This window comes from Odocoileus virginianus, chromosome 21 (genome assembly GCF_023699985.2).
Source record: "Odocoileus virginianus isolate 20LAN1187 ecotype Illinois chromosome 21, Ovbor_1.2, whole genome shotgun sequence".
In the NCBI taxonomy this organism is placed as follows: domain Eukaryota; kingdom Metazoa; phylum Chordata; class Mammalia; order Artiodactyla; family Cervidae; genus Odocoileus; species Odocoileus virginianus.
Window position 1 is genome coordinate 28491127 of NC_069694.1, and position 26118 is coordinate 28517244.

The 26118-nt window shown below is 39.7% G+C and overlaps 2 protein-coding genes across 5 annotated transcripts in view; one reads left to right on the top strand and one right to left on the bottom strand.

Moving 5' to 3' along the window:
• The window catches only part of FAM13A (family with sequence similarity 13 member A), a 363870-nt gene that overhangs the window by 306382 nt on the left and 31370 nt on the right, over nucleotides 1-26118 (bottom strand). Inside the window, exon 1 of one of the 4 annotated variants that reach the window (XM_070452133.1) lies at nucleotides 21517-21829. The exons of the other annotated variants lie outside the window; for them this stretch is intronic. The gene's annotated coding sequence lies outside the window, so the exon portion shown is untranslated. Of the gene's footprint in view, nucleotides 1-21516; nucleotides 21830-26118 lie in introns of those variants that run through there. 4 annotated transcript variants of the gene reach the window in all.
• Nucleotides 22014-25361, top strand: TIGD2 (tigger transposable element derived 2). Its single transcript, XM_020879419.2, has 2 exons — nucleotides 22014-22336; nucleotides 22516-25361. The coding sequence occupies exon 2, from the start codon at nucleotides 23418-23420 to the stop codon at nucleotides 24993-24995; it is 1578 nt and encodes a 525-aa protein (XP_020735078.2). The 5' UTR covers nucleotides 22014-22336; nucleotides 22516-23417; the 3' UTR covers nucleotides 24996-25361.

Here is a 26118-nt window from a genome sequence, read left to right on the forward strand (position 1 = left end):
AGCAATCCACAAGGCTTGACTGAATATGTTTTATTTCCATAGGTGCACATGAAACACTGCAGATTCTACTTTCACAAGGCAGAGCAACACAATCCCAAGGTCATACAAGGGAATGGTGGTGGGACAATGGACAGAATCCTCTCTATTACAAAGAATACTTTTTTTCATTTCTACATTAATCTAGATTTTAATCACTCTGCTTCCCGTTCAACCATTAGAAAACGAGGCTGATTACTAAAGAAAATTGTAACAAACTTTTCCTAACAAAAAATTTGTCTTCTTTTTCTGATTATATAAATATTGCTGGTCCATGGTGAAAAATAAAAAGATTAGGTCATCTCAAGACCCATCATCCAATGTTACCCAATCAATATGCATTACCTACACTGGGCCAGGTGCTATATACCTTACCAACAATGTATGTACCTTTTCTCCTAGATCATCCAATGGGGGTAGGGAGGAGTAAATAAAGAAACCTCTTGATTAATAAATGTAGAGATGCTAATAAAGAAGCCAAGATGTAGCAAAAGAATAACAGAGAACACCCAGAAACATTTAAAATACTTACTTCCAGGATCTTTTCTATGCTTTTTTTAAAATGTAATTTAAATCCAATTTCTGATCATTTTAAATCCTAATATTTTTACTTAACATGTCATCAGATCCCATATTGTTAGCACTATAAACTATTTTAATCATGCATAATACTACATTCTGTATATATAATCATTTAGTCACTTTCCCTAAAATGTTTTTAGACATTTATATGGTTTCCAATTTTATGTGTGTATGATTTTAAATAATGCTTTGTTCTCAATCTGATTTTTTCTTTCTAGTAAAGACTCATGAAAATGAAATTTCTGAATCACAGAAAATATGAACATGTATCAAGGCTCCTGACACACACTGGCTCTGGCAGTTTATATTCTTCAACTTACCCTTATCCAAGGTCTGAATATTTTGTAAAGTATTTTCTAATTTAGTGAAAATGATTTCTCATTTTCAAACTTACATTTCTTTTTTATCATAACATTAAAGATATGAAAAATCCTTATTTGTCATTTGTACTTCTTATTCTATGAACTGTCTTTGATCTATTTTGTTTACCAAATGGAGCCTTTTCCATTGCAATATCTTTTATAGGGTCACTGTAAAGATCAATGATATAATCCATAAAAAGCACTTATTTTTATTGTCATTTGCCTGGTGCTATGCTATGCTAACAACTTTGGATGCTTATCATATGGTTTGACTATATATATCTACTTGGAATTATTTCACAGTATGGTAAAAGATGAGGATCTAAATTGATGTTTTATTTTCATATAACTACTATGGCCCAGACTGTTAACTCTCTCCAGTATATAATCTCTCTTTCTGATAATATTGGAGCTCTTTCTCCCCCTGAATTGTGGCTGAGCCCGCAGTTACCCAGCTGGCGAGCACATTTCCTAACCATTCACACAGGTAGACAGGGCCAAGTGATCAGATCTGCATTAACAGAATGTGTACGAACAGAATATGTGCACCTTCTGTGTCCTGTGCTTAATAGGAAATCCTTTGCTTCACATTTACTCTCCCTCCCTTTCATCACTCCCTCCCCTTCATCACAAGCTGGAATGAGGATGCACCAGAAACCTAGCTTTGACCATGGAGAAGATGGACAATGTCCCAGAAGACAGAGTAACTTGATGAAACAAACCCTAGACCTCTGAATGACCTTGAGGAGTACAGCATTCTTATAAAACTAGACCAAATAAAATTTATGTGGAGATGAAATAAGATTCCTGGTAAGATACTATATTTCAAGGTCCTATATGTGAATATACATGTATGTATATAAAACAAGTTTGTCTTTAGCCTAACTCATATACTCAACAAAGACTCAGTCCCATTTATTGGACAAATTTTCCATTTCCCACTTGTGATACTATGTATACTATATATTAAATTCATAAATACACACACACATATACATGTACATACTAGGGTATATTTTTCAGGCTAGTATATTCTATATAGTTTTTAATCCTAGTTCTATATCACTTTTATAATATTTGAATAATTTAACTTTATAATTGATTTAAATATCAAACAAAAATAGTCTTTTTTCGTTCTCCATCTCTTTCAAAATTATTGCTCTTCTTCCAATTTTTAATGATGAATTTCAAAAGCATTCTGTAATATCAGATCAAATTCAAGAATCAAAAATTATACTTCCTGTTATTGTTTCTAATATATTTATATATTTATCTTTTTTCTATTTTTGAATAATACTATAGAAGGATGATGTAAGGAGGGAAAAAATTTAGTCCTAATTCCCATAACTTCTTAAATACCATTATAAATTAAAATTAGTACTGTGATAACAAATTTTTATCCTTATTTTTCTGTGGTGACTAGATATCATTTGTTAAAAGAAATCCTGAATAGGCCATTTAACAAAAAGCACCAGAAGACTCTCTTGACTACAAAGTTTGTTTCTTCGTGGAATATATCTGTTATCATAGCCTGAAATTTTACTATTTTCCTGACCCTCAAATGAATGAAAGCAATAGTAGAGTTCAATTAATTCTAGAAAGCTCTCTGAGCTGTCATATATGTACATTCCTGATTACTGATTTATAAAGAACTTAAGATACACAAGCCACAATCAAGAGATTTGCTTATATGAATTATTGATTCTCCCTAGAAAGGATAGAGGGATTTTTTTAAGTGCATTACTGAAGAGTCTGCTCTGGTGGGCTAACTCCATGACTACATCCAAAAATGCTGAAAAGGCATGGCCAGGACAAAAGATGTCCTATTTTCAAGAAGATTCCTGGGTACCCTGGAGAAAGATGTCAAGGTTATTTCACAATGGATGGTCAGGCCCCTTGGACACTGCCATTTAAATCACCCTTTGACCCAGGAAGATTCATGGAGGAAGTTAAAAGGACCAGGTCATCCTCCAGCCTCCAAAAAACCTAAAAAAATGCTTTGAAGCCAATCCCTCTAATGTCCTTTGACATTATCCAGCTAATAGATATCAAAGGGCACAATCTCTTTACTGGGAGTAGATACAACAGATGCCAGAAGAAGAGCAGTAGCCTGTAGACATAGTACGATTAGCCATGTAGCAGGGACCAGCAAGTATCAGGGTGGCTTGTGGTGATAGGTGGCAACGGTAGCATGAAGCACTGGTGGCCCATTAGAAATGGGACAGTCTTTTTTGGGGTCCAAAAAGACTCCAAGCTGGAGTCTTTACTCCAGCTCCTGCCCTATCTCAGCTATTTCTCAATGAGACTCCCAACCTGGCCCAGAATCAATGACATTCTGCTAGACAGGATATCAGAAGTCAGCCAGTCAGCAACTATTTGGTATTTATATACTCTCTGTCAGACAGAAGGGTTCAGATATTTTGGTTTCTGGATCCCTCACAGTGGATGCACTTGTTCTATATCAGGGTCAGCAAACTAGCCTGTGTGCCAAATACAGCTTTGCTGTTGTCATTGTTTAGTTGCTAAATCGTGTCCAACTCTCTTGTGACCCCAAGGACTGTAGCCTGCCCAGCTCCTCTCCACGGGATTTCCCAGGAAAGAATACTGGAGTGGGTTGCCATTTCCTTCTTCAGGTGATTGAACCTGTGTCTCCCGAGTCTCCTGCACTGGCAGGCGGATTCTTTACCACTGAGCCACCAGGAAAGCCCTGCCAAATGCAGCTACTCTAGACCACATCTGGTCACACGCATCTGCTTACTATATGCATATGGATACTCTGGCAGTAGCAGTACCATGGCAGAACTGAGTAGCTGCAACACAGACAGAACACATGACCCAAAAACCTAAAATATTTGCATCGGACCCTTTATAAAGTTCACTGACCCTTGCTCATTACTGGGCATTGGAGTCCTCATATACCTACTGAAAGACTAGTCTATGGACTCTGGGTTCCTTAGAAAACAGTAGGAATGAAGTCTTTATTGGGTGTGTTAATCTGCTTTATGGCAACAGCTATATTATGTGGGATCAGATCTATTTGAACCTTCTCCTATGTATTTTCTGAAAGGTTTCCCTGAAAAAGGACCACTTTAAAGCTGATGATCTCCTCTCTGTTCTGAATTTCGAAGCATTTCCATTCCACTTCAGGAGAAAAAATATTACCACGGTCCTAGGAAAAGATTGATTACTTTGTAGCCAAGGAAACCAAGAACTAAAATAACTAATTTAAATCTGTTCAACTGGTAACCTGCTTCAGTAAACCGATTGGTTTTTTAAGCCAACCCATCACTTCTGGCCAACAAAGAAAGTTCTAGTAAACATGCCTCTGAGTGACAACCAACCAATAAACACCTTATTGGAATAACCACTCTCCTTCATAAGATGCCAACATGCCCCAAAACTGCACCAATTCTAATTCCACACTTCTTAAGTAAGACAGCAGTCTGCTCTGCTCACAAGACTGCCTGACCAGCATAGCTTCCCCTTACTACAACAGTAAAAAATTCAGCTGTCCTTTCAGGTTTTGAGTATTGATTTCATTACTCTTGGACACAACCCAAAGTTTACAGACCCCGAATCTGCGGGTCATTCTTTAAGCTGCATTGTTTGATCTGCATCTCTATTACTTCCTCAATAGCTTCCTACTGCCCCTTTTTCTAGTGCTATTTATAGCTCTGCTTCAACTATCAGCATGCCCCTAGGCTGAAGCTAGAATACTAGACATCATTTCCTTCTTGCCTGGAAGCCAAAGCAGATCCACCACACCAATCTCCACAGCAGGAAAAAATCAGGGCCCAGCCCACTATGAAGTTGACAAGAGGGGGCTGATTTGGGAACAGGAAGCACTAGATATCTATGGTAATCCTCCAAGCCTCAGGCCTGGGGAACAAGAGAATAGTCACTTTTTTTTTTTTTTAATTGAGGTATAGATGATTTACAACATTATGTTTCAAGTGTACAACAAAATGATTCACAACTCTAAAGATTATACTCCATTTATAGTTACTATGAAATATTGGCTATATTCCCTGTGTTGTACAATATATCCTCATAGTTTATTTATTTAATACTCATTTTTTTGGAAAAGTTTTACTTTCCCAATAAATTTGTTAAAGCCATAATTTAACTTCTCAATTTCACAAGCATTTATATGCAATGCACAATGTGTACCTTATTAATATTCTAGGAATTATGGCTAAGGAGATGTACAGGAAATGGTGTATTAGTTGAACTATGAAGTATATGTAAAAATATTTAGGACATCAACTGCACCATTTGTGAAGGTATTCTGTTCTACCATTTTGTATCACTTCCATAGTGATTTGAAAGGCCATGGACCTGTACGTGGGTGAGCATTACTATTGTTAGCAATCAACATGTGTGTGAATGCTCAGTTGCTCAGTTGTGTCCAACTCTTTGCAACCCCATGGACTGTAGTTCACCAGGCTTCTGGCTTCTCTATCCATAGGATTATCCAGGCACTCAATACCTACTGTTCATCATTCTGCCAGCTTCAGTTTACAACTATCTCACGGTCCCTGAAGGCACTTGAGTCTTAATCCTTCAATTACCAAACATAATACACTAAATTGTATAATCAAATTTGAAATGTGAGCACTTAGTCTTTGAGAAAAGTCTAAAATTGGAAGGCAGAAAAAGATGGGATGGACGAAAGTGATTGGAGCTAGACCATCAAGAAGGCAGGTGTTGAGCTGACTTATACAGAGGTCACTGCAAGGACGGAAGGGGAAAGAGAGGGCATCTAACGTGGGTCTGTGTGATGAGCAGAGAAACTGACACTAACCAGAAAAGCAAAGGGTCTTAAATAGCAAAGAAACACTGGCTTGACTTCATAAACAATGAGAAACTACTCTAAGTTCTTTAGTAGAATGAGTAGCTTGAGTAAACTTGTGCCATGCTGCTCTGCTTAGTCACTCAGTCATGTCAGACTCTTTGTAACCCCATGGACTGTAGCCTACCAGGCTCCTATGTCCATGGGAATTCTCCAGGCAAGAATACCAGAGTGGGTTGCCATGCCCTCCTTTAGCGGATCTTCCCAGCCCAGAGATTGAACCCAGGTCTCCTGCAGGTGGATTCTTTACCATCGGAGCCACCAGGGAAGCCCAACTAGTATCATATTCACCTGCACATCTGTTAAGAAGGTGCTAGGATAGGAGGGAGACTCCTTACAGATAAATGGACTCTGTTAATGATAATCCAGCTGAGATGAACAGGCCTTGAATTCATGTAGTGAAGGATAAGTCACATGAATTTTGTAGAAAGAACTCTTAAGATGGATAATTGATTTAAGAGGCAAAAAAGATATCATCCTAGTCAAGAGAGGCATGAAAAATGATTTTAAAGTTTTGTTTTCCAGGACACTGGAACAGTGCCTAATAACGTGGGTACTCCAGTTCACCTGGGAAAGTTTCAGTTTATGTTTGCTGACTTAATGTAATTATTAATCGGGTCCCCTTTTACTCTTAAAAGTGCTCTGAGAAAGCTGAGGCTAAGGGAGGTACCAGCAAAGGCTATTGCCAGGGTATCAGAAGGATCCTCTCCCCGAGGGTCCTAAGAACCCAGACTAACCAAAGTTTGTCTTGCACTGGAAAAGATCTTTTCATCCCCTCTGCACTAACACCAGGGCAAGGCCCGTGAGCCAGTTCATGAAATGGGAATGAAGGAGGGCTTTGCTGACCACCCCAGCACACTCTATCTACCGGGGGACTTTCTGGACTACTATAGCCTTAAGTAGCAATAAGAAAAAACTGTCTGTCCATGAAGGGGGTTTTCTTATCTTCCTCTCATGTGCTGAATTTTCTTTCATCATCCCCAAGCACTGAAAATAATGTGAGTCACTGCCAGCGTTGATTCAATCTTCAAATTTGCTGTATAAATCCAGAAGCACAAGAAACTTTATGCTTTTTCTCTCTCTTCAAAAGTAATTTTGAATTCTCTCTCACCTTTGGTTTAAGTAACTGTATTAGTGAAGCGATTATACTTTTGGCCTCAAAAGCTTTAAAGAAATACAAATTTTAGCTTGGTGTTTTAAAGTAAGTTTGACTTAATATTTTAAAAATGGTCCTAAAAATCATTGTCCTAGTTGGGAGTATTTGTTATACAGTTACCCTACTAAAAGGAGATATTAATTAGCTGGCAAACAACATGTTTGAACAGAAAGTTGCATTTGATTTAAGGTAGACTCCAGAAGTCAACACGAAGTAGGAAAAAATTTCAGTAGGAAATGTACAGTAGGATCATTTTCATAAACATCTCAAAGGTTGCTTCAGCCTCCTCTTGGCTTCTTTTAATCCCTCCCTAGAAAATCTCCACAGCCTATTTATTCTACCTCTTAAAAGCTTTTCAAATCAACTTCCTCTCTGTTCCCATGACCATTTAAAAAATTTAAATATTTTAAATGTGGATCTCATCAGTATCTCTCTGGTACAACTACATCCCTATATTTCTGAAACAGGTTTTACTGTGTTCCTCTCCTGCTTCTTCTTTTTAGGTCCAAGGGCTCCAAAGATGGGGTTCAAGGGTTCTGTGTCCACCCATCTAATTACAAGAATAAAAAATGCAGGCCTATAGATGAAATTCCAAACTCCTTAACACAACTTCAAGGTTTTTCAAAATTAAAGTCTCTGCCGTTTCCAACTCTTTGTGACCCCATGGACTGTAGCCTGCCAGTCTCCTCTGTCCATGGAATTCTCCAGGCAAGAATACTGGAGTGGACTGCCATTTCCTTTTTTTTTCAATTGCCATTTTTCTTTTTTAAATTGCTATTGCTATTATATACCTTAAACTCTAGTCTACTGATCATGGTAGGCTGGATAATAACCACCCAAACATGTTCACATCCTAATACCCATTGTGAATATGTAACCTTGCATGGCGAAAGGATTATGCAGATGTAATTGAATTATGGGTCTTGAGATGGGGAAGATGATCCTGCATCACCTAATCTCAAGGTAGCAGTAGTAGTGTCAGTCACTCAGTCATGTCCAACTCTGCAACCCCATGGACTGTAGCCCACCAGGCTCCTCTGTCTGTGGGATTCTCCAGGCCAGAATAGTGGAGTGGGTTGCCATGCCCTTCTCCTGAGAATCCCCACCCAGGGATTGAACCTGGGTCTCTCACACTGTGGGCAGATTCTTTACCACTGTGACACCTCTAATAACATGAGTTATTATAAGAAGAAACAGGAGGGTCAGAGCTGGAGGAACTGCACTCAGATTTGAAGGTACTGGCTTGCAGAGAGAGGAAGAGGCCACAGTCAAGGAAGGAAGGTGGCCTCTAGAGGGACAGGAATGACCTTGATTTTAACCCAGTGAAACTGACTGCAGACCTCTGACCTTTTGAACAGTAAAATAAAATTATGTTAAGTCACTAAATTGGTGGCAATTTGTCACAGCAGCAATAGGAATCGAATACACTGTTGCCCAGGAATTAAGTAAGGCTTATATTTTCCTACTTCAGAACCTTTGTTCACCAGATCCTGTATTCACCAGAACATCCTTGTCTCCTCTTTCCACTTGGGGAACTAACACACACACTTCAATGCCTGGCACCAGTGTCATTAGCATCCCTGATTAAAGTTATCCCTTTGGAGGACTTACGTCTGATTTCAACCACTAGTATAATATTTACACATGGCATTGCACTTGTTTGCAAACCTATTTTTCTAGATTGAGAATTCCTTGAGGGATAGGGCATTATCTTATTTAATTTCCTGGTAAGTTTCATAACATAAATATTTGCACAATTAATGTATTAAATGTGTAGCGAAATCTTGGGTTGCCGCTGCAAGCACTCTGGAATCATTGGAAAGTTAAAAGAAATAGGGATTACGTGAGAGTCATCAGATAAAGAACTGAAAAGTGTAAACATAAATACAGCTTCTAAGGGATTTCAGAGAAAAAGTTCAGAGATCTGAAGGAGGAACAAAAGAGTCAAGAATCATAAATATATGTGATAAGTAAACAGGCAGTTAAAAGGTGCAAACTTCCAGTTGTGAGATAAGTAAGTCCTGGGGATGTAATACATAGCATGGCAACTTTAGTTAATAATATTGCTGTATATTTGAAAGCTTCTAGAGAGTAGATCTTAAAAGTTCTCATCACAAGAAAAAAAATGCAACTATGTGAGGTGATGATGTAACTCAACTTATTGTGGCGATCATTCAACAATATACCCCTATATCAAGTTATCAAGCTGTGTACTTTAAACTTACACAATGTTCACATCGTTTATACCTCAAGACCACTGGAAAAATAATACTTATATTTTTATAAAAAATTAGAACATAAAATTATATAATTATATCTGCAAGCATATAAAATCTCTAACAGAAGAAACAAGGAGTACAGTGCTTATGGAAAATATGTTTGTGGACTTTACTATTTGAGTTCCTCATTTTCAACCTCAATCAGGAAGATTCCACTGAATTTTTCAAATCTTAACCCTTAAGTTAAAATCCTTACTTCTTACTTCTGATTTTTTTAAAAATAAGAATTTAGTTATCTAAACATTTTTTATTAAAAATGTTTTAAAATATATGACCTGTGACCAGCACAGTACCTAACTCATTGTGAGACTATAATAAATAACATGGTTTAAACAAATATTTTTAAAAATCTAGAAAAGTAAAAAAAATAAATCATGAGCTAATAAGAAAATATTAACTGAATAATAATTCCCAGAACTAGAATTAAAGGTTGTTTTAACTTGTGAAGGGGTATAGGAAACCATCACTGCTGTCACTTCAGTTGTGTCCGACTCAGCGACACCATGGACTGCAGCCCACCAGGCTCCTCCATCCATGGGATTTTCCAGGCAAGAGTACTGGGGTAGGATGCCATTGCCTTCTCCGAAACAATCACTAATGTTTGTTTATTGCCAGAGTCTTTCATATATGCTCTCACTGAGTTACTGCAACAATTCCACAATATAGGTAATGTTCATGTTTATCAAATGAGAAACTGAAGATCAACGAAGGTTCAGACTTACACAGCCAACAATGGACAAGCTACATTTCAAACTCAGGCTTCTCTGAGATTAGTGTTCTCACAAATGCAATAAATTACAATCAGTAAATCCCTTTTTAGAACACATATGATTTCCAGTTGTGACAAGACTAAGAGTAAAGGTGTATTATGAACATCATTGCTAATTACAAGGAATAAACAGTGAGCCAATATTCCAACTGAGAAATACTAAAGCAAAAGAGATTTTAAAAAATTACTAAGCACATTTACCTGTATTATCTCATTCAATCAACATTAAAAAAAAACATAGGATGCAAATGCCATCTTTCCCATTTTTTAATTTTTTTTGTTTGTTTTTTGTGTTTTTTTTTTTCATTTATTTTTATTAGTTGGAGGCTAATTACTTCACAACATTGCAGTGGATTTTGCCATACACTGGCATGAATCAGCCACGGAGTTACATGTATTCCCCATCCTGATCCCCGCTCCCACCTCCCTCTCCACCCGATTCCTCTGGGTCTTCCCAGTGCACCAGGCCAGAGCACTTGTCTCATGCATCCCACCATTTTATAATGAAAAAATATTCGAAACTCAGAAATTAAATTACTTGCCCAACCACTGCTGGAAAGATGTACAAACAGAATCGAAACTCAAAATGTCACTTATTTATTTAACAATAAAGTAATTACTAAGAAAACATCATTGAAAATGGTGGACTTTTTATGGATATAATTTATAATTGTAAAGCATTAAAATGCACGAATATGCTAGACTATTATGGACTGTGAGGAAGGATGGAAAGAACATTACAATAAGATTATTGTATATTCATGTGGCAGCTAACTGTCCAGTAGGAATATCTCACATTATGATAGCTCTATTTGTCTGTTTTGGCTTCCTGGGTGGCTTAAAGAATCTGCCAGTGCAGTAGATGCCAGTTCGATCCCTGGGTTAAGAAGATCCTCTGGAGAAGGAAATGACAACCGGTTCCAGTATTTTTGCCTGGGACATCCCATGGACAGAGGAGTCTGGCGGGTTACAGTCCATGGGGATGCAGAAGAGTGAGACACAACTTAGTGACTAAAATAACCACAACAAATAATTTAATCACTATTTACAGATATGAATTGCTATTAAATCCCTACTTTATATATAACAATGTGTGTTCCCCTTCACTGGAATATGGTAAAATGCCTAGTGGACTTCCCAGGTGGCACTAGTGATTAAAAAAAAAAAAAAAAAACCCACCTGCCAATGCAGAAGACTTAAGAGACATGGGTTCAGTCCCTGGGTTGGGAAGATCCCCTGGAGGAGGAAATGGCAACTCACTCCAGTATTTTTGCCTGGAGAATCCCATGGACAAAAGAGCCTGGCAGGCTATAGTCCATGGGGTCACAAAGAGTTGGACACAATTTAGTGACTGAGCACAAAATGCCTAGTGGTCAAGCAATTAACTGCTGTAGCCTGAGATAAATCACTGCAGATGGTGATTGCAGCCATGAAATTAAAAGATGCTTGCTTCTTGGAAAAAAAGCTATGACGAACCTAGACAGCATATTAAAAAGCAGAGACATTACTTTGCCAACAAAGGTCCGTCTAGTCAAAGCTATGGTTTTTCCAGTAGTCATGTATGGATGTGAGAGTTGTACTATAATGAAAGCTGCGTGCTGAAGAATTGATGCTTTTGGAGAAGACTTGAGAGTCCCGTGGACTGCAAGGAGATCCAACCAGTCCATCCTAAAGGAGATCAGTCCTGAATATTCATTGGAAGGACTGTTGCTGAAGCTGAAACTCCAATACTTTGGCACCTGATGTGAAGAACTGATTCATTGGAAAAGACCCTGATGCTGGGAAAGATTGAAGGTGGGAGGAGAAGGGAATGACAGGGGATGAGATGGTTGGATGGCATCACCACCTTGATGGACATGAGTTTGAGTAAGCTTTGGGAGCTGGTGATGGACAGGGGAGCCTGGCATGCTGCAGTCCATGGGGTTGCAAAGAGTTGGACACGAATGAGCAACTGAACTGAGAAAAATCAATTTCATAGTCATGTGCAAAGACTCTCAAAATATGCAAAAGGGAATCCTTCAACTCAAAAGTAAAAAGACAAAAAGTGTAAGGAAGGGAGGGAGGAAAGTTAGTTAGTTGAAGTCTCAATATTGCATGTGAAAGGTACGTAAGAAAAAACTACCTAAAAACTTGCTCTTCAGGGACTGTAGCAATAATAAAGTCATCTTTTTTTGGTTACAAAAAAAGATTCCAACAACTTCAGAACAAGGTCAGTGCAAAATAATTCCTGTGTTATGGTAACAGAGATTATTGTTAAATTTATCAGCCTGTTTCTTTTTAACATGACTGGAAACAAACTACCAATTGAAGTGAGAAATTTTTAAAAGTCCAGTCAGCATTATAATGATAGATTTAATAAATCCATAAATTTTTTCTAAAAGAAGCAATCATGTAATTGCACATCAATTCAGCACACTGTTGACAGGGGCTTTCCAGACTGTTAGCTAGTTTCACTATTACATCCCCAAAGGAAAAGAACACAATGTAGAAGATAAAGAAAAGGGGGGAAATAGAAATTTGTGAGATCTACAAGCATCTTTATAAAAAGAAAAGGTAGGGAAAAATATATACATACACAAACACACACATAAATTGATATATGTGAATACACACCCATATGAAGCAAAGCAAAAAAGGAAAAATATGAAAAGCCAGGGAAAAGAGATAATTATCAACTACCACCACCTTTCAGAATTTTAGTGTCAGGGTTTAAGTTGAGAGATAAAATAAATACAAATAGGAAGGGCAGAGTTAGACTCCACCACTATTTTACAAAGGAGAAAAGATAATAATAAAGCATATTTCAAACATATCTCCAAAAGGATGAGTCTTTGAAGACTGTCAATTGTACCACACCCACATTTTATTAATATATGTTTACCATACCCTTCAGATAACTAAAATCAGGCTAAAAATCTGCCCCAAACATAGTATATGCTGTAATTTATTCAATAGGGTTAAATGAAAGAAAGAAAGTGTGCAACTGTTTAGATTCATGAGAATTTTCATGAATAGTAGTTTTGTGAATCCCCTTCTAATGACAACCATAGATACACAATCCACTCTTGCAAATATTTTACAATATCATTATATGTGTATGAATTAATTTGGCCTTTTGCACTGTTGCTGTCTTTTAGTTTCTTTCAAAGTCTCTTTTCTTAAGAAGTTGAGAGAGTGAAAGTATTTCCTTCTAGTCAAAAGATTTAAGAAATAATAAAATCACAACTAGTATTTATACTTAGTGTGCAGTGTGTGATACTCTGCAAAGCAATTTCTATTTCAGTTCATGCTTACAACAAAACCAAAGTCAGTATGATTTTTAGTCTTATTTTCCATATGTGAAAGAACCTATACATAGACAGCTGGAGATTCCAGGACTGGTGGCAAACCAGAGACTGTTTCCAGAACACATAAGGTTTACCACTAAGATGTACTGCCTGTCCAATCTCTTAATTTTATTGTTTACATGCTTCGAAAACAATGTTTTAGATAACTGTAATATAGAAAGAGTTACCACTAAAATATTAAAACTAAAAAGAACACAATGAATGAATAAGAGAAAGAAAAAGACCAGAAATTAAAAAGGAGTTAGCTATAGCAATTTAGCACAAACCAAAGCTCATAGATTTGTTCAAGTCAGCGCTGAAATGGACATATCTAGTTCGTGTGTCAGATAAAATGAAGCTTAATTTCATCCAGAAGTCATAATTTTCTCTTCTGACTAGATGGCCAGAATTTATCACAAGAATCCTTAAGAGACTGCATATCATGAGAAATATTGCCCACACCAGTTGGGCTAAATATAGAGATATTCCTCAGTAAGTTCTTTATGTCTCCCCTCTAGCAAAGCCAGGCTTCCTTGGTAGCTCAGCTAGGAAAGAATCCACCTGCAATGTTAGGAGATTCAGGTTCGATTCTTGGGTCAGGAAGATCCCTTGGAGAAGGGATAGGCTACCCACTCCAGTATTCATGGGCCTCCCTGGGGGCTCAGATGGTAAAGAATCCACCTGCAATTCTGGAGACCTGGGTTCAATTCCTGGGTTGGGCAGATCCCCCGGAGAAGGGCATGGCAACCCACTCCAGTATTCTTGCCTGAGGAATCCCATGGACAGAGGAGCCTGGCGGGCTACAGTCCATGGACTCACAAAGAGTCAAACATGACTGAGTGACTAAGAACAACCAAGAAAGCCAGTGAAAGAACAGTAAATTGTAATACTTCAAACTTATTGTAACTCTATTATGATTTAATGAAAAACTGAACTAAGGATCTGAAATAGATGGTGCTGCAAAAAAAAAGATATGCAATTGGTAAATAAGCCCATCAAGTGATGCTCCAATGAGCCATCAGGGAAAGGCAAAAACCACAACTGGATACCACTTTACACCTGCTGGGATGCTGTGAATAGAAAAGACAGTAACAAGTGTTGGCGAAGACGTGGAGATACTGGGGCCTGCTGTGGTCAGACGGTCCACGTCCCTTCAAAATTCCTACACTGAAATCCTAATGCCCAATATGACAGCCTGAGGTGGCAAGACCTTTAGGGTGTGCTTAGGTTGTGAGGGTGGAGCCTTCATTAGTAGGTGCATAACAGAAGAGACCCACAGAGATCCCGCACCCCTTCCACCAAGTGGGGACAGGACAAGAAGGCATCTGACAACCAGGAAGTCGGTCCTAACCAGCCAGCAGGCCAAATCTGCTGGCACCAAGGTTCGAGACCTCTCAGCCTCCAGAACTGTGAAAAATAACTTTCTGTTGTGTATAAGCTACCTGATCTGTGGTATTTTGTTATAGCAGTCTGAATAAGATTGAGTCCTCACATACTATAAGATGGTGAATTGTTTTAGAAAATAGTTCCTCAAAGGGTTATACATAAGTTACCACATGAACTAGCAACTCCAATTTGTGGTACACCTCAGAGAAATGAATACGCATGTCCACACAAAAACTTGTACTTGGGAGGTTCACAACAGCATTATTCATAATAGTCAAACAGTGGAAATAACCTAAATGCCCATCAACTGACAGACAGATGAAACATAGTGTATCCATATAATTATTCAGTAATAAATTGATGTAGTGGTGCATGCTACAACAGGACTAAACTTGCAAACGTTTGGTTAAACGAAAAGAAGCCAGTCACAAAGGACACATACTGTATGATTCCATTTATATGAAATACCTAGAATACACAAATCCATAAAGACGAGTGGTTGCCAAGGGCTGAGGAAGAGGACAGAGGGATGGAGGGAAAGGGGGTATTCCTTCTGGGTGATAAAAACTTCTAGAATTGATCAAAACTGAGTTTCATGAACACCATCACAAGGCGTTAATAACTATCATCTTCAAGCGTATGGGAGTCTCATAAGGTTGAACCACAATGACTACCCAGTTGCATTAGGGATAGCTTCAAGGTTGAATGAATTAATAATTATTATTTATTTTTATTTTTTATTTTTTTAATTTTTATTTTATTTTAATTAAAAAAATTTTTTTTTATTAGTTGGAGGCTAATTACTTCACAATATTGTAGTGGTTTTGTCATACATTGACATGAATCAGCCATGGATTTACATGTGTTCCCCATCCTGATCCCTCCTCCCACCTCCCTCTCCACCCGATCCCTCTGGGTCTTCCCAGTGCACCATGCCCGAGCACTTATCTCAATCATCCAACCTGGGCTGGTGATCTGTTTCACCTTAGATAATATACATGTTTCGATGCTGTTCTCTTGAAACATCCCACCCTCGCCTTCTCCCACAGAGTCCAAAAGTCTGTTCTATACATCTGTGTCTCTTTTTCTGTTTTGCATATAGGGTTATTGTTACCATCATTCTATATTCCATATATATGTGTTAGTATACTGTAATGGTCTTTATCTTTCTGGCTTACTTCACTCTGTATAATGGGCTCCAGTTTCATCCATCTCATTAGAACTGATTCAAATGAATTCTTTTTAATGGCTGAGTAATATTCCATGGTGTATATGTACCACAGCTTCCTCATCCATTCGTCTGCTGATGGGCATCTGGGTTGCTTCCATGTCCTGGCTATGATAAACAGTGCTGCAATGAACATTGGGGTGCACGTGTCTCTTTCAGATCTGGTTTCCTCAGTGTGTATGCCCAGAAGTGGGATTGCTGGGTCATATGGCAGTTCTATTTCCAGCTTTTTAAGAAATCTCCACACTGTTTTCCATAGTGGCTGTACTAATTTGCATTCCCACCAACAGTGTAAGAGGGTTCCCTTTTCTCCACACCCTCTCCAGCATTTATTGCTTGTAGACTTTTGGATAGCAGCTATCCTGACTGGCGTATAATGGTACCTCATTGTGGTTTTGATTTGCATTTCTCTGATAATGAGTGATGTTGAGCATCTTTTCAGGTGTTTTTTAGCCAGAATTAATAATTATTATTTAAACTTTTTTGAATCTTGGAACCTTTGTGTACGTGTTGAAAGCTTTGAACAAGGTAAATATGATGTTACCCCGAGGAATGTAATTAATTTCATAGACATTAGAGAAGGATTCTCCATGACTGCAATCAAATAAGACAAAAACAAGATTACTCTTTAATCCTGCCTGAACAGAAAATCTAGCCAGGAAAGAAGGGGAAAGCTATGTTACCACAAAAACGACCAAACACCCTCCTCTCCAGGTTAGCAAGAGTGACTAGTGTTTCTTCTAAAAGGACTCTAGCCAGTTCCTCTGGCTTCTGGGGTAAAAATGAAGATGCCTAATAGCCAAATTGCCTCTGCTTTCTAACAGCACCCATCCAAGAACAGACCCTTCACTTCCTTTAAACCTTTAAAAATCACCTTACCCAAATCCTATAATAAGCTCTACCTGACTCCCTCTTTTCTGAGACTCTGTGCAGTAGTAAGCCCAACAGGGCAAAGATGTGTTTCTGATGGCATCTGGTTGATTAGAATCAACAATATCTAAAATATGTATAATGTGTTAATAAACACATGTATACAATTTCATGTACATTATAACTTCAAATTCTTACTGAAATATGCATATACATATACACATTACATATATAATAATTATACTGATGAAAGAGGATGGATACACACCAAAATATTAAGTGTAGTTATTTCTGAATATTGGTATGACTGTTTCCCTTTTTGTTTTTCTGTATTTTATGTTTTCCTTCAAATATTGCATATAATTTAAGAATGTAGGAGGGGAAGAGAAAAGAAAAACTCTCCCAAAAGAATGTTTTAAGAGAGGAATCTCATTCACAGTGGTTGTCAATGTATAAGGGGCTTTCAATCTTTAGCCTATTACAATCACTTGTGATGCTCACTGAAAATAATGATTCCTGACCTTCATCCTTGGAGTGGGCACCAGAATCTATAAGTCACACCCCAGGTGATTCTCATCCATAAGGTCTGAGGAACCTTGAAAAACTCAGCTTTGGGGACAAACTAGAACTTGAAAGATGTACAGATTAACAGAAGAAGGAGAAGACTTTGTAGGCTAAAGAAGAATGAGGAGCCTGAGACCATGAAGCTTCATTTGCCAGGGAGAGGGAGAAGGAGGCACCTGAGGCTCTCAATAAACCTGATTTGATCCACCTGACAGAACTGTGGGCTCCTTTAGAGACCAGCTGCACACTGGGCAAGTTTGGAAACGGAAGGTGGGCAGTATGTAATTTCACTCAAATCCACACTGCTGACATCAATCAGCAATTCACTGGTTCTTCAACTTCCATCCACACACTTTTCTAACTCTTAACATTTCCACCAGCAATTTTCTCTCTTCTGACCATATTAAATCTTTTCTACCTTCCCAGGAACTCATTCTCTTATCTGTGCCTATACTGCCAATCAGCTGAAAATCTACCGCCAGCCAACCAAGAAACATGGAAAACAAAATTAAGTTTAAAAGCCCCTTGAAAGCGAAAGTCGCTCAGTCATGTCCAACTCTTTGTGACCCCATGGCCTATACAGTCCATGGAATTCTCCAGGCCAGAGAGTAGATGGCTGGAGTGGATAGCCTTTCCCTTCTCCAGGGGACCTTGCCAACCCAGGGATAGAACCCAGGTCTCCCACATTGCAGGCAGATTCTTTACCAGCTGAGTCACAAGGGAAGTCCTAAAAGCCTACTGAGCGTCTATACAACACAAGAGTATAAGCCACCTTTCAATAGCATAATCTTTTCTTTTTTTAAAGGAAAAGGACTTTCCAATGAGCGATCTGACCGCACACTTGTGTCAAGAAAGTTAAGTGGGAAAGTGTTCCCGCCTTTAACTATTTAAAAGAAAACTTTTATAATAAAAATGAATAATTTAAGCTTTCATCTACAATATACAGTAAAATAACTTTACAGCTAAAAGAGACTTCAAAGTACAAACTTTCATTTTATTGATGACTGCTTCTTCTCCAATGAGGACTCTAGCCTGTTCCTCTGGCTTCTGGGGTAAAAATGAAGATGCCTAATAGCCAAATTGCCTCTGCTTTCTAATAGCACCCAACCAAGAACAGACTCTTCACTTTCTTTAAACCTCTCTAAAAATCACCTTACCCAAATCCTATAATAAGTTCTACCTGACTCCCAGCTAGAGCTTGTTTTACAGCTTGTTAGCACTAAAACACACCCCCGAATTATTTTTTAGCTGAAAATTCCCCTTAATATTTTATGTCCCTTAAAATAGGTAACAGTACATTTTTTTTAAGTGACAGATTTCCTATTGGCAGTAAGATTTTCAATTAACAAAGAAATAATGACTTGATATTAAATCAGTTTAATACATATGGAATGATGTTAACATGTCCTCATCCTAAACTTACTGGAGTAATTTCAGGTACCTAACAAAAACTTCAAGTGCATAAGGTTAGTGATGAACTAAATGGAAACCTAAAATGCAATTCCTATAAAATCAAGAATTTACTCTAGAGGTTTCCTATTCTACTGCAATGCTATTATGCATAAAGAATAAATTTAGGGCTTGTAAATGGTCAGAAACATAAGCCACTTTCAGGTGATTTGGAGTAGTTTTAAGAAAACCTACATTCCATAAACCAAATGCTGTGTCTGATGTACTCAGTTGCAGGCTTAGAAGTACTCTCAAGCAAGAATGCCTTTGGTAGGTTATTGTCAAAAGTTTCATTTTAATAAACCAAGACTTTAATTAAAAAAAAAAAAAACCTCACAAGTATACTTTCCTCTTTTCATGTGCCTGAGTTAATACTTCAGGTGTGATAGTGTGGGCAGAACACACTTCAGAGTCAGATTAATCTCCATTCAACAACCTACATTTGATACATTCATACATTTCTTTAGGCTTTGCATCCTTGTACATAAAACAGAGGTAACATAAACTTTACTATTAGAAGTACTATTAGAAGGATTTAGGAGAGACTGCATATATGCAGAAGGAAAGAAATACTCGTGGCAAAATTCCACAAGGAGTGAAGAGTCTTTTGATCAGGGTAAGGAACAACTGGAAAACAGACACAAAATATGAAATTGCTCTGTGTAATAAAGGAAGAAGAATTGTAAGATTTCACAAACTGTGGATTCACCAATTCCATACACCACAGAAAGTTTTTTGAAAGAGATGCCCTCCTCCAGTTTCTTAATAATGTCAAGCTTGTCCTTAATTGTCAACACCACACGCTTTCGTTTCCCCAACATTGTATCTAATATTTTAAAAGGATTACTACAACAAGAGGACAGAAGGGAGCCTGAGACAGAAAAACACTGGACAGAAATGGGAAGGACGACACAGCAAGACAGAGCAAGGCTGTGACACTCAATGGAAAGAGCTGGCAGTAAGAAGTTCCCTATGGCCAGCCAGTCTCTTAATAAAAAAAGGCTAACATGCATTCTATTTTAACATGCTAAGCCCTACTCTTGTAGCTAATGTACTGATGTATCTACTGCAATTAGTGACCCTTCTCCCCAACAAAAAGGAACAAGTCTGTTAGATGAAAAAAATCTTGTCTAAAGCTGTCTTGGGCAGACAACCGTCTCCTACGAAGTAGTGTTCTGAGGAAAACAAGAAATGTGGGCTATGCTCCAAATTTGAACTTATACAAGCTGATGAAAAGGGAAGAGTTATAAGAGATAAGATAACAGCAAGCTGGAGAATTCAGCAGAAACAGAGATGATCCAAGTGGTGTCTGGAAGAAACTGAAACCCCAGAGATAGAGCGGGATAGAGGTTAAGAGGCAGAGTTCATTTTATTTAAATATTAGGGGATCAGTAGGCTGTGAGGGGGGAAAACCAGGCTAACTTCTGACTACATGTAATGTCAGCTCCCTTTCCTTCTGAGTAATGAATGTCGTTTCATAGCTCAGATACACCTGTTTTCACACTTCTTGTAACTATCACTGGAGAAGGAAATGGCAACCCACTCCAGCATTCTTTCCTGGAGGATCCCATGGACGGAGAAACCTGGAAGGCTAGTCTAGTCCATGGGGTTGCAAGAGTCGGACACAACTTAGAGATTAAAACACCTCTGCCACGACTGTCACAGAAAAGAGGCAAACTAGCACCAAGTTTCACTTTATTCACTATAGCGGACCAAGACTGACTGGTTGATGTGGGGGGGGGGGGGGGGGGGAAAAGCAGACATTTGTCAAAAACCACTTACAACTTCAGTATAACTAGGGGATCAAAGATTCTCCAACACGTCAGATGGGGCAAAGCTGTGATTTTGAGGAAGGAAAATGAGCCGTTTGGGCAAGGAAGTCAGAGTCAGAAGCCTTAAAATCATCTGCACTGTAAGGCTGCTTAGGTCAGTTCCCTTTTGAAACATTCTGGCAACATAGTAGCCTTTGCAAATAAATAACTAATTACTATGCTACCTTATGTTAACGAAAAAGGTTAGACATTTATGTCCAGAAATTCGAGAGGCTTAACTAAAAGACTCTTGCATTTTTTTCAAATTGTACAAAAAAAAAGTAATAAAGACAGACTACAGGCGTGCCCTCGGTATACAGGTGCCACGCAGGACTGTAGCCGCTCGCTTCTCTAGGGAAGGCTCCCGGCCCTGAGGGGAAGCGAGTCCGGCAACGCCGGCAAGGCACGGTCTCTCGCAGCGGTTATAAGGGCACAGGTGCCCGCAATTGATCCATTTAAAACGCCCAAATAGAAACGTAGTGTATCTCGGATTCAAACCAACCAAGGGAGTCTTTGTTAAATTGCAATTCCCTTACTACTACCTAGAAGCAGAGAGAGGGAAGGGAGCGGCATGAAATTCACAGGGAGCTTCCCACAGGCTCTCGCGTCTCCCGGGCTCCGTCAGCTTCGCACAGTCTCTTCTACAGACTCAGACTTCACCCACGAGCAACCCAGCAGTAAGGAGACCCGATACGCAGTTTGACGGCCCTCGGCGGCGCCCCCACCTCTCCGGGGCTCGCTCGGATGGATGTTACAGAGCTAAGCCCTACGTCCTCGCCTGACCCCTTTCCCCACGGGGAGCCAGCCTCCCTGCCTTCGGCCAGCAGCCGTGTCCCCCGCTTATACCTTGACTCGGGATTCTTGCTCCGGTTCGTCCTGTCCTGGCGGGCGGGCTGGGGACTCCCGGGAGTCTGCGCTGCGAGACGCGGACGCCCGGGCCGCTATTTGTAAACAAGCTCCACGTGCGCTCGCCCTGCCCCATTCGCATCCCGCTCAAGGCACCCGAGGCGGCGCAGCTTTCCCACGAGCCCTCCGAGGGTGCGATTTTTATTCCCCGTAAGAGTAGGGGGAAGCCTCGCCCACAGAGCCGGGACACTGGGAAAAGGGCTAAGACAAGGTGAGCTTGCACCGCTCCCTGCTGGCGGGCGAAGCAGTCTGCAGGTTGGAGCAACCCGGCCCTTAGCAGAACCCACGCGGCGCCCAGAGTCTCCGAGGAGGCTGCGCCCGCCTCCTCCCACTCGCTCGTCCGAGACCCCGCCCCCAGGCCGCGCGCGCTCGCCCGCGCAGGCCCCGCCCCCTCGCCGACACAACGTTCCTGCGGGGGCGCGCGCGTGCCCCCTAATCCCCCGCCTTCCGGCTCCGGCGGCGACGCTCGCTGCTTGCCGCCGCCGCGCCGCCGGTGTCAGCCTCCCTCGGGAGACTCCATTTGCTCTCAGATTTGTCTGGTCGCCGCGAAGTCAGGAGAGAGCGATGCCCCCGGCCCGCGGACTGGTGTCCCCCGGGCCAAGCGCCCGCTCCCTCGCTGGCTGGCTTCGGTGGTGACATCCTGGTTGCTGGCGTCCACGAAGGAATCCGGGCTCCCTCTCCGTGAGCAAAGACGTCCCGCGCTTCTGCGGGGAAAGGCCCTCGCTAACACGGCTGCTCTCTGACCTCTTAATTTCAGGAGGTAGGCAATTCAGGTCCCGCTCCTTGACACTGTGTGTAATGCCCCAAAACAGTGTTTGTTGTATTTAGCCATCACATTCATAGGAGGCGTTAATTTTCTCAACACAGTTGCAGGATAGGTGTGGGTAATGCCACAGACCCTGATATTGAACGAAAAATGTTTTTGGTATTTTCCTTTAGGTTTTCGGAGGCTTGGAGTGCCTATACAGCCCCCGACAAGAACTGCTTCTGTTGGCCCATCGAGGATCATCTTTCACCAGGATTATTGTAACATCTTCACTGAGCCTTCCACCCCATACTCTCTACCATGAGTCCTGATTTCTGCCAATGAATTTTTTTTTTTATGCTTTCTTTAATCATGTGACACTACTTCTGGTCAGCCTTTTCCCTTTTCAGTTGCCAAACACATTAGGTAGAAGTTTGTGTTTTAAAGTACAAAGTTTCTTGCTTCTCCACTTTCACCCTTGTTTGCACTGCCCACTTCTGTTCAGCTTGCCTTCTGCTTGCCTATGATTTCCATAATCACTCTCTTGCGTAACCTGTAGCAGTCCTTGCCCGGGGAGGCAGCATTCCATACAGTGCCCTGCCTGACAAGGACAGCAGTCAGGGGGTGAGTTTTCCCATTATAATTTCCTATTAAGTTTGCAAGTCCTGTCTTAAAAACTTTGTTCCCCAGCACGTTTCTCCAGATACATCCACCAGTGTCTTAGTTCCTTTAACATAGAGCCTCGCCCATAGGATGGCAACAACAATTAAGTACACAGTAGGACTGTTTTAGAGACCTTGCTAATACAGTATGGGTTGTCATCACCATTGAGATTACAGTTCATGAAAAGATCTTAAACTTGGGAGAAGCAAGATAGAAGATAGGATTAATTGGAGCTAGTCTTTGTTGTTTTAAGTTTGTAAATTTTAAAAGAGCAAAGTGAAGAGAGTCATATAGGCTTGGCCTGGAAATTGGCCAACACACTGTCCATCTAGATCCTAGTGGGGCAGGAAAGGGATCTTAAAACACCATTTTTTAAATCTCATTGTGTCCAAGTCTAACTTGTTAAAGATCTTGTTGTAGTAATCCTTTTAAAATGTTGGGGAAACGAAAGCGTGTGGTGTTGACAATTAAGGACAAGCTTGACATTATTAAGAAACTGGAGGAGGGCATCTCTTTCAAAAAACTTTCTGTGGTATATGGAATTGGTGAATCCACAGTTCGTGATATTAAAAAGAACAAAGAAAGGATAATAAACTATGCCAACAGTTCAGATCCTACAAGTGGGGTATCCAAACGTAAATCTATGAAGTCGTCCACATATGAAGAACTTGACAGAGTTATGATAGAGTGGTTCAACCAACAGAAAACAGATGGAATTCCAGTGTCGGGAACGATTTGTGCAAAACAAGCCAAATTTTTTTTTGATGCTCTAGGGATGGAAGGTGATTTTAATGCATCCTCTGGCTGGCTGACTAGATTCAAGCAGCGCCATGGTATTCCAAAGGCTGCTGGTAAAGGAACAAAATTAAAAGGAGACGAAACTGCTGCCAGTGAGTTTTGTGGTAACTTTCAGGAATTCGTTGAGAGAGAGAGTCTACAACCAGAACAAATTTATGGTGCTGATCAAACTGGATTGTTCTGGAAATGTCTACCATCAAGGACATTAGCTCTTGAAACTGAGCAGAGTTCTTCTGGTTATAGATCAAGCAGAGAGAGAATCATTATTATGTGTTGTGCAAATGCCACTGGTTTACACAAACTTAATCTTTGTGTTGTGGGAAAAGCGAAAAAACCTCGTGCATTCAAAGGAGCTGACCTTTCAAACCTTCCTGTCACTTATTTCAGTCAAAAAAGTGCATGGATAGAACATTCTGTTTTCAGACAGTGGTTTGAAAAATACTTTGTGCCACAAGTACAGAAGCATTTGAAATCCAAGGGGCTTCTAGAAAAAGCAGTGCTCCTTTTGGACTTTCCTCCAGCACATCCAAGTGAAGAATTGTTGAGTTCAGATGATGGCAGAATAATTGTGAAATATTTACCACCAAATGTCACAAGTCTCATTCAACCTATGAGCCAAGGAGTTCTAGCCACAGTAAAAAGATACTACCGAGCAGGACTTCTCCAGAAATACATGGACGAAGGAATTGACCCTAGAATGTTCTGGAAGAACTTGACAGTGTTAGATGCAATTTATGAAGTGTCAAGAGCTTGGAACATGGTAAAGTCAAGCACCATAACCAAAGCATGGAAAAAACTTTTCCCTGGCACTGAAGAGAATTCAGGCGTGAACATTGATGAAGGAGCCATTTTAGCAGCTAACTTAGCAACAGTTTTACAGAACACAGAAGACTGTGAACATGTTGACCTTGAGAATATTGATCAGTGGTTTGACTCTCGGAGTAATGATTCAAGCTGTCAGGTCCTAACTGACAGTGAATGTCTGGAGGACCAGGCCAGGCCTGCCGAGACCAAGCCTTCCAGTAAGACTAGAAAAACAGAACTGAATCCAGAGAAGCATATTAGCCATAAAGCTGCACTTGAATGGACCGAAAATTTACTGGATTATCTAGAACAACAAGATGACATGCTTCTGTCTGATAAACTGGTATTGCGAAGGCTTCGAACCATAATAAGAAGAAAACAGAAGATCCAGAATAACAAAAGTCATTAATAATGCTCTGAAGAGTTTCAGTGTATTTGCATCTTTGTGACTTTATCTGCAGTGGAACTTAATTTCTTTTTTGAAGTGCTGTGGATTTCAAAGCCAAATGCATTTTATTTTAGAATTAAATAAAATTAAATTTTAGACTTTAGAATTAGATGCCATTTTGGATTACATAAATTACTGCACTTGAATGTCGATTCTAGGAAGTTGACGTGTACCTTGTCTGTCTACTGTTCCTAATCTGTATTGTACTAATTTAGATCATAAGGTACCTGAGGCCAGGGCACCTGTGTCTGTTTTGTGCCTGAATGTCATTGTCTAATAGAGGACCACGCACACTATAGGCAATCAATAAATCTTTCTTAAATTGAATTTTTATCACTTTCTCTGAACTTCAGTTTCCAAACTGAAATACGTTGCGGGAGGGGGGAGTAAGTTTCCATTTCTATGATTTTTTCTACCTGCTGAAAATTGTAGAACTCAGCAAAGATTATACTTGAAGTACATGTATTTCACTGTGAAAGCAGAGAACTTAAGGAAAATAGTTTAAAGCCTGAAATATGGCATTCTATACTGACAGTATTTGGACAACCAGCAGTTCAGATTAGCTGTCTCTGAGTGTGATGAAGGAAGAAGAAAATCAGGTTAAAACATCCTCAGGGAAAGGGCTTGTGCTTCACTTTCATTTCATGTGACAGTAGGGAGCGTTCCTTCATAGTTGTGGAAAGAGTGCCATCACTCTTCCAGATAAATAGATTTCATTTTCCAAATCATTGCTGTTAGAAGAGAGTGAGGGTTAAATTGTATAATCTGTCATTTTGATCCTTTATTAGTAGAGATGTCAGTAGTTTTTAATAAGCTATTTGATAAAACACTTTAAAGCTTCCCAGTACATCATTTGCTTTCATATAGCACATTTTTCTGTAAGAACTAATACTGGGAATATAAGCAAACATCGCATTTGTGGGACCATCACATGAACAATGGATTGACATTAAATCAAACCTGAGAAACAGCCTACACTGCTGAGGGAGCATGGGCAAGTTACTTAACCCATCTGTAAAATAGGAATAATACCTGCCTGCAGGAGTTTTTGTGAGGAGTACATGAGTTAATCAGTGGATTTTAA

Bases quoted from the DNA above. Each gene is read 5' to 3' on its own strand.
- TIGD2 (XM_020879419.2), top strand. From the start codon at position 23,418: ATGTTGGGGAAACGAAAGCGTGTGGTGTTGACAATTAAGGACAAGCTT.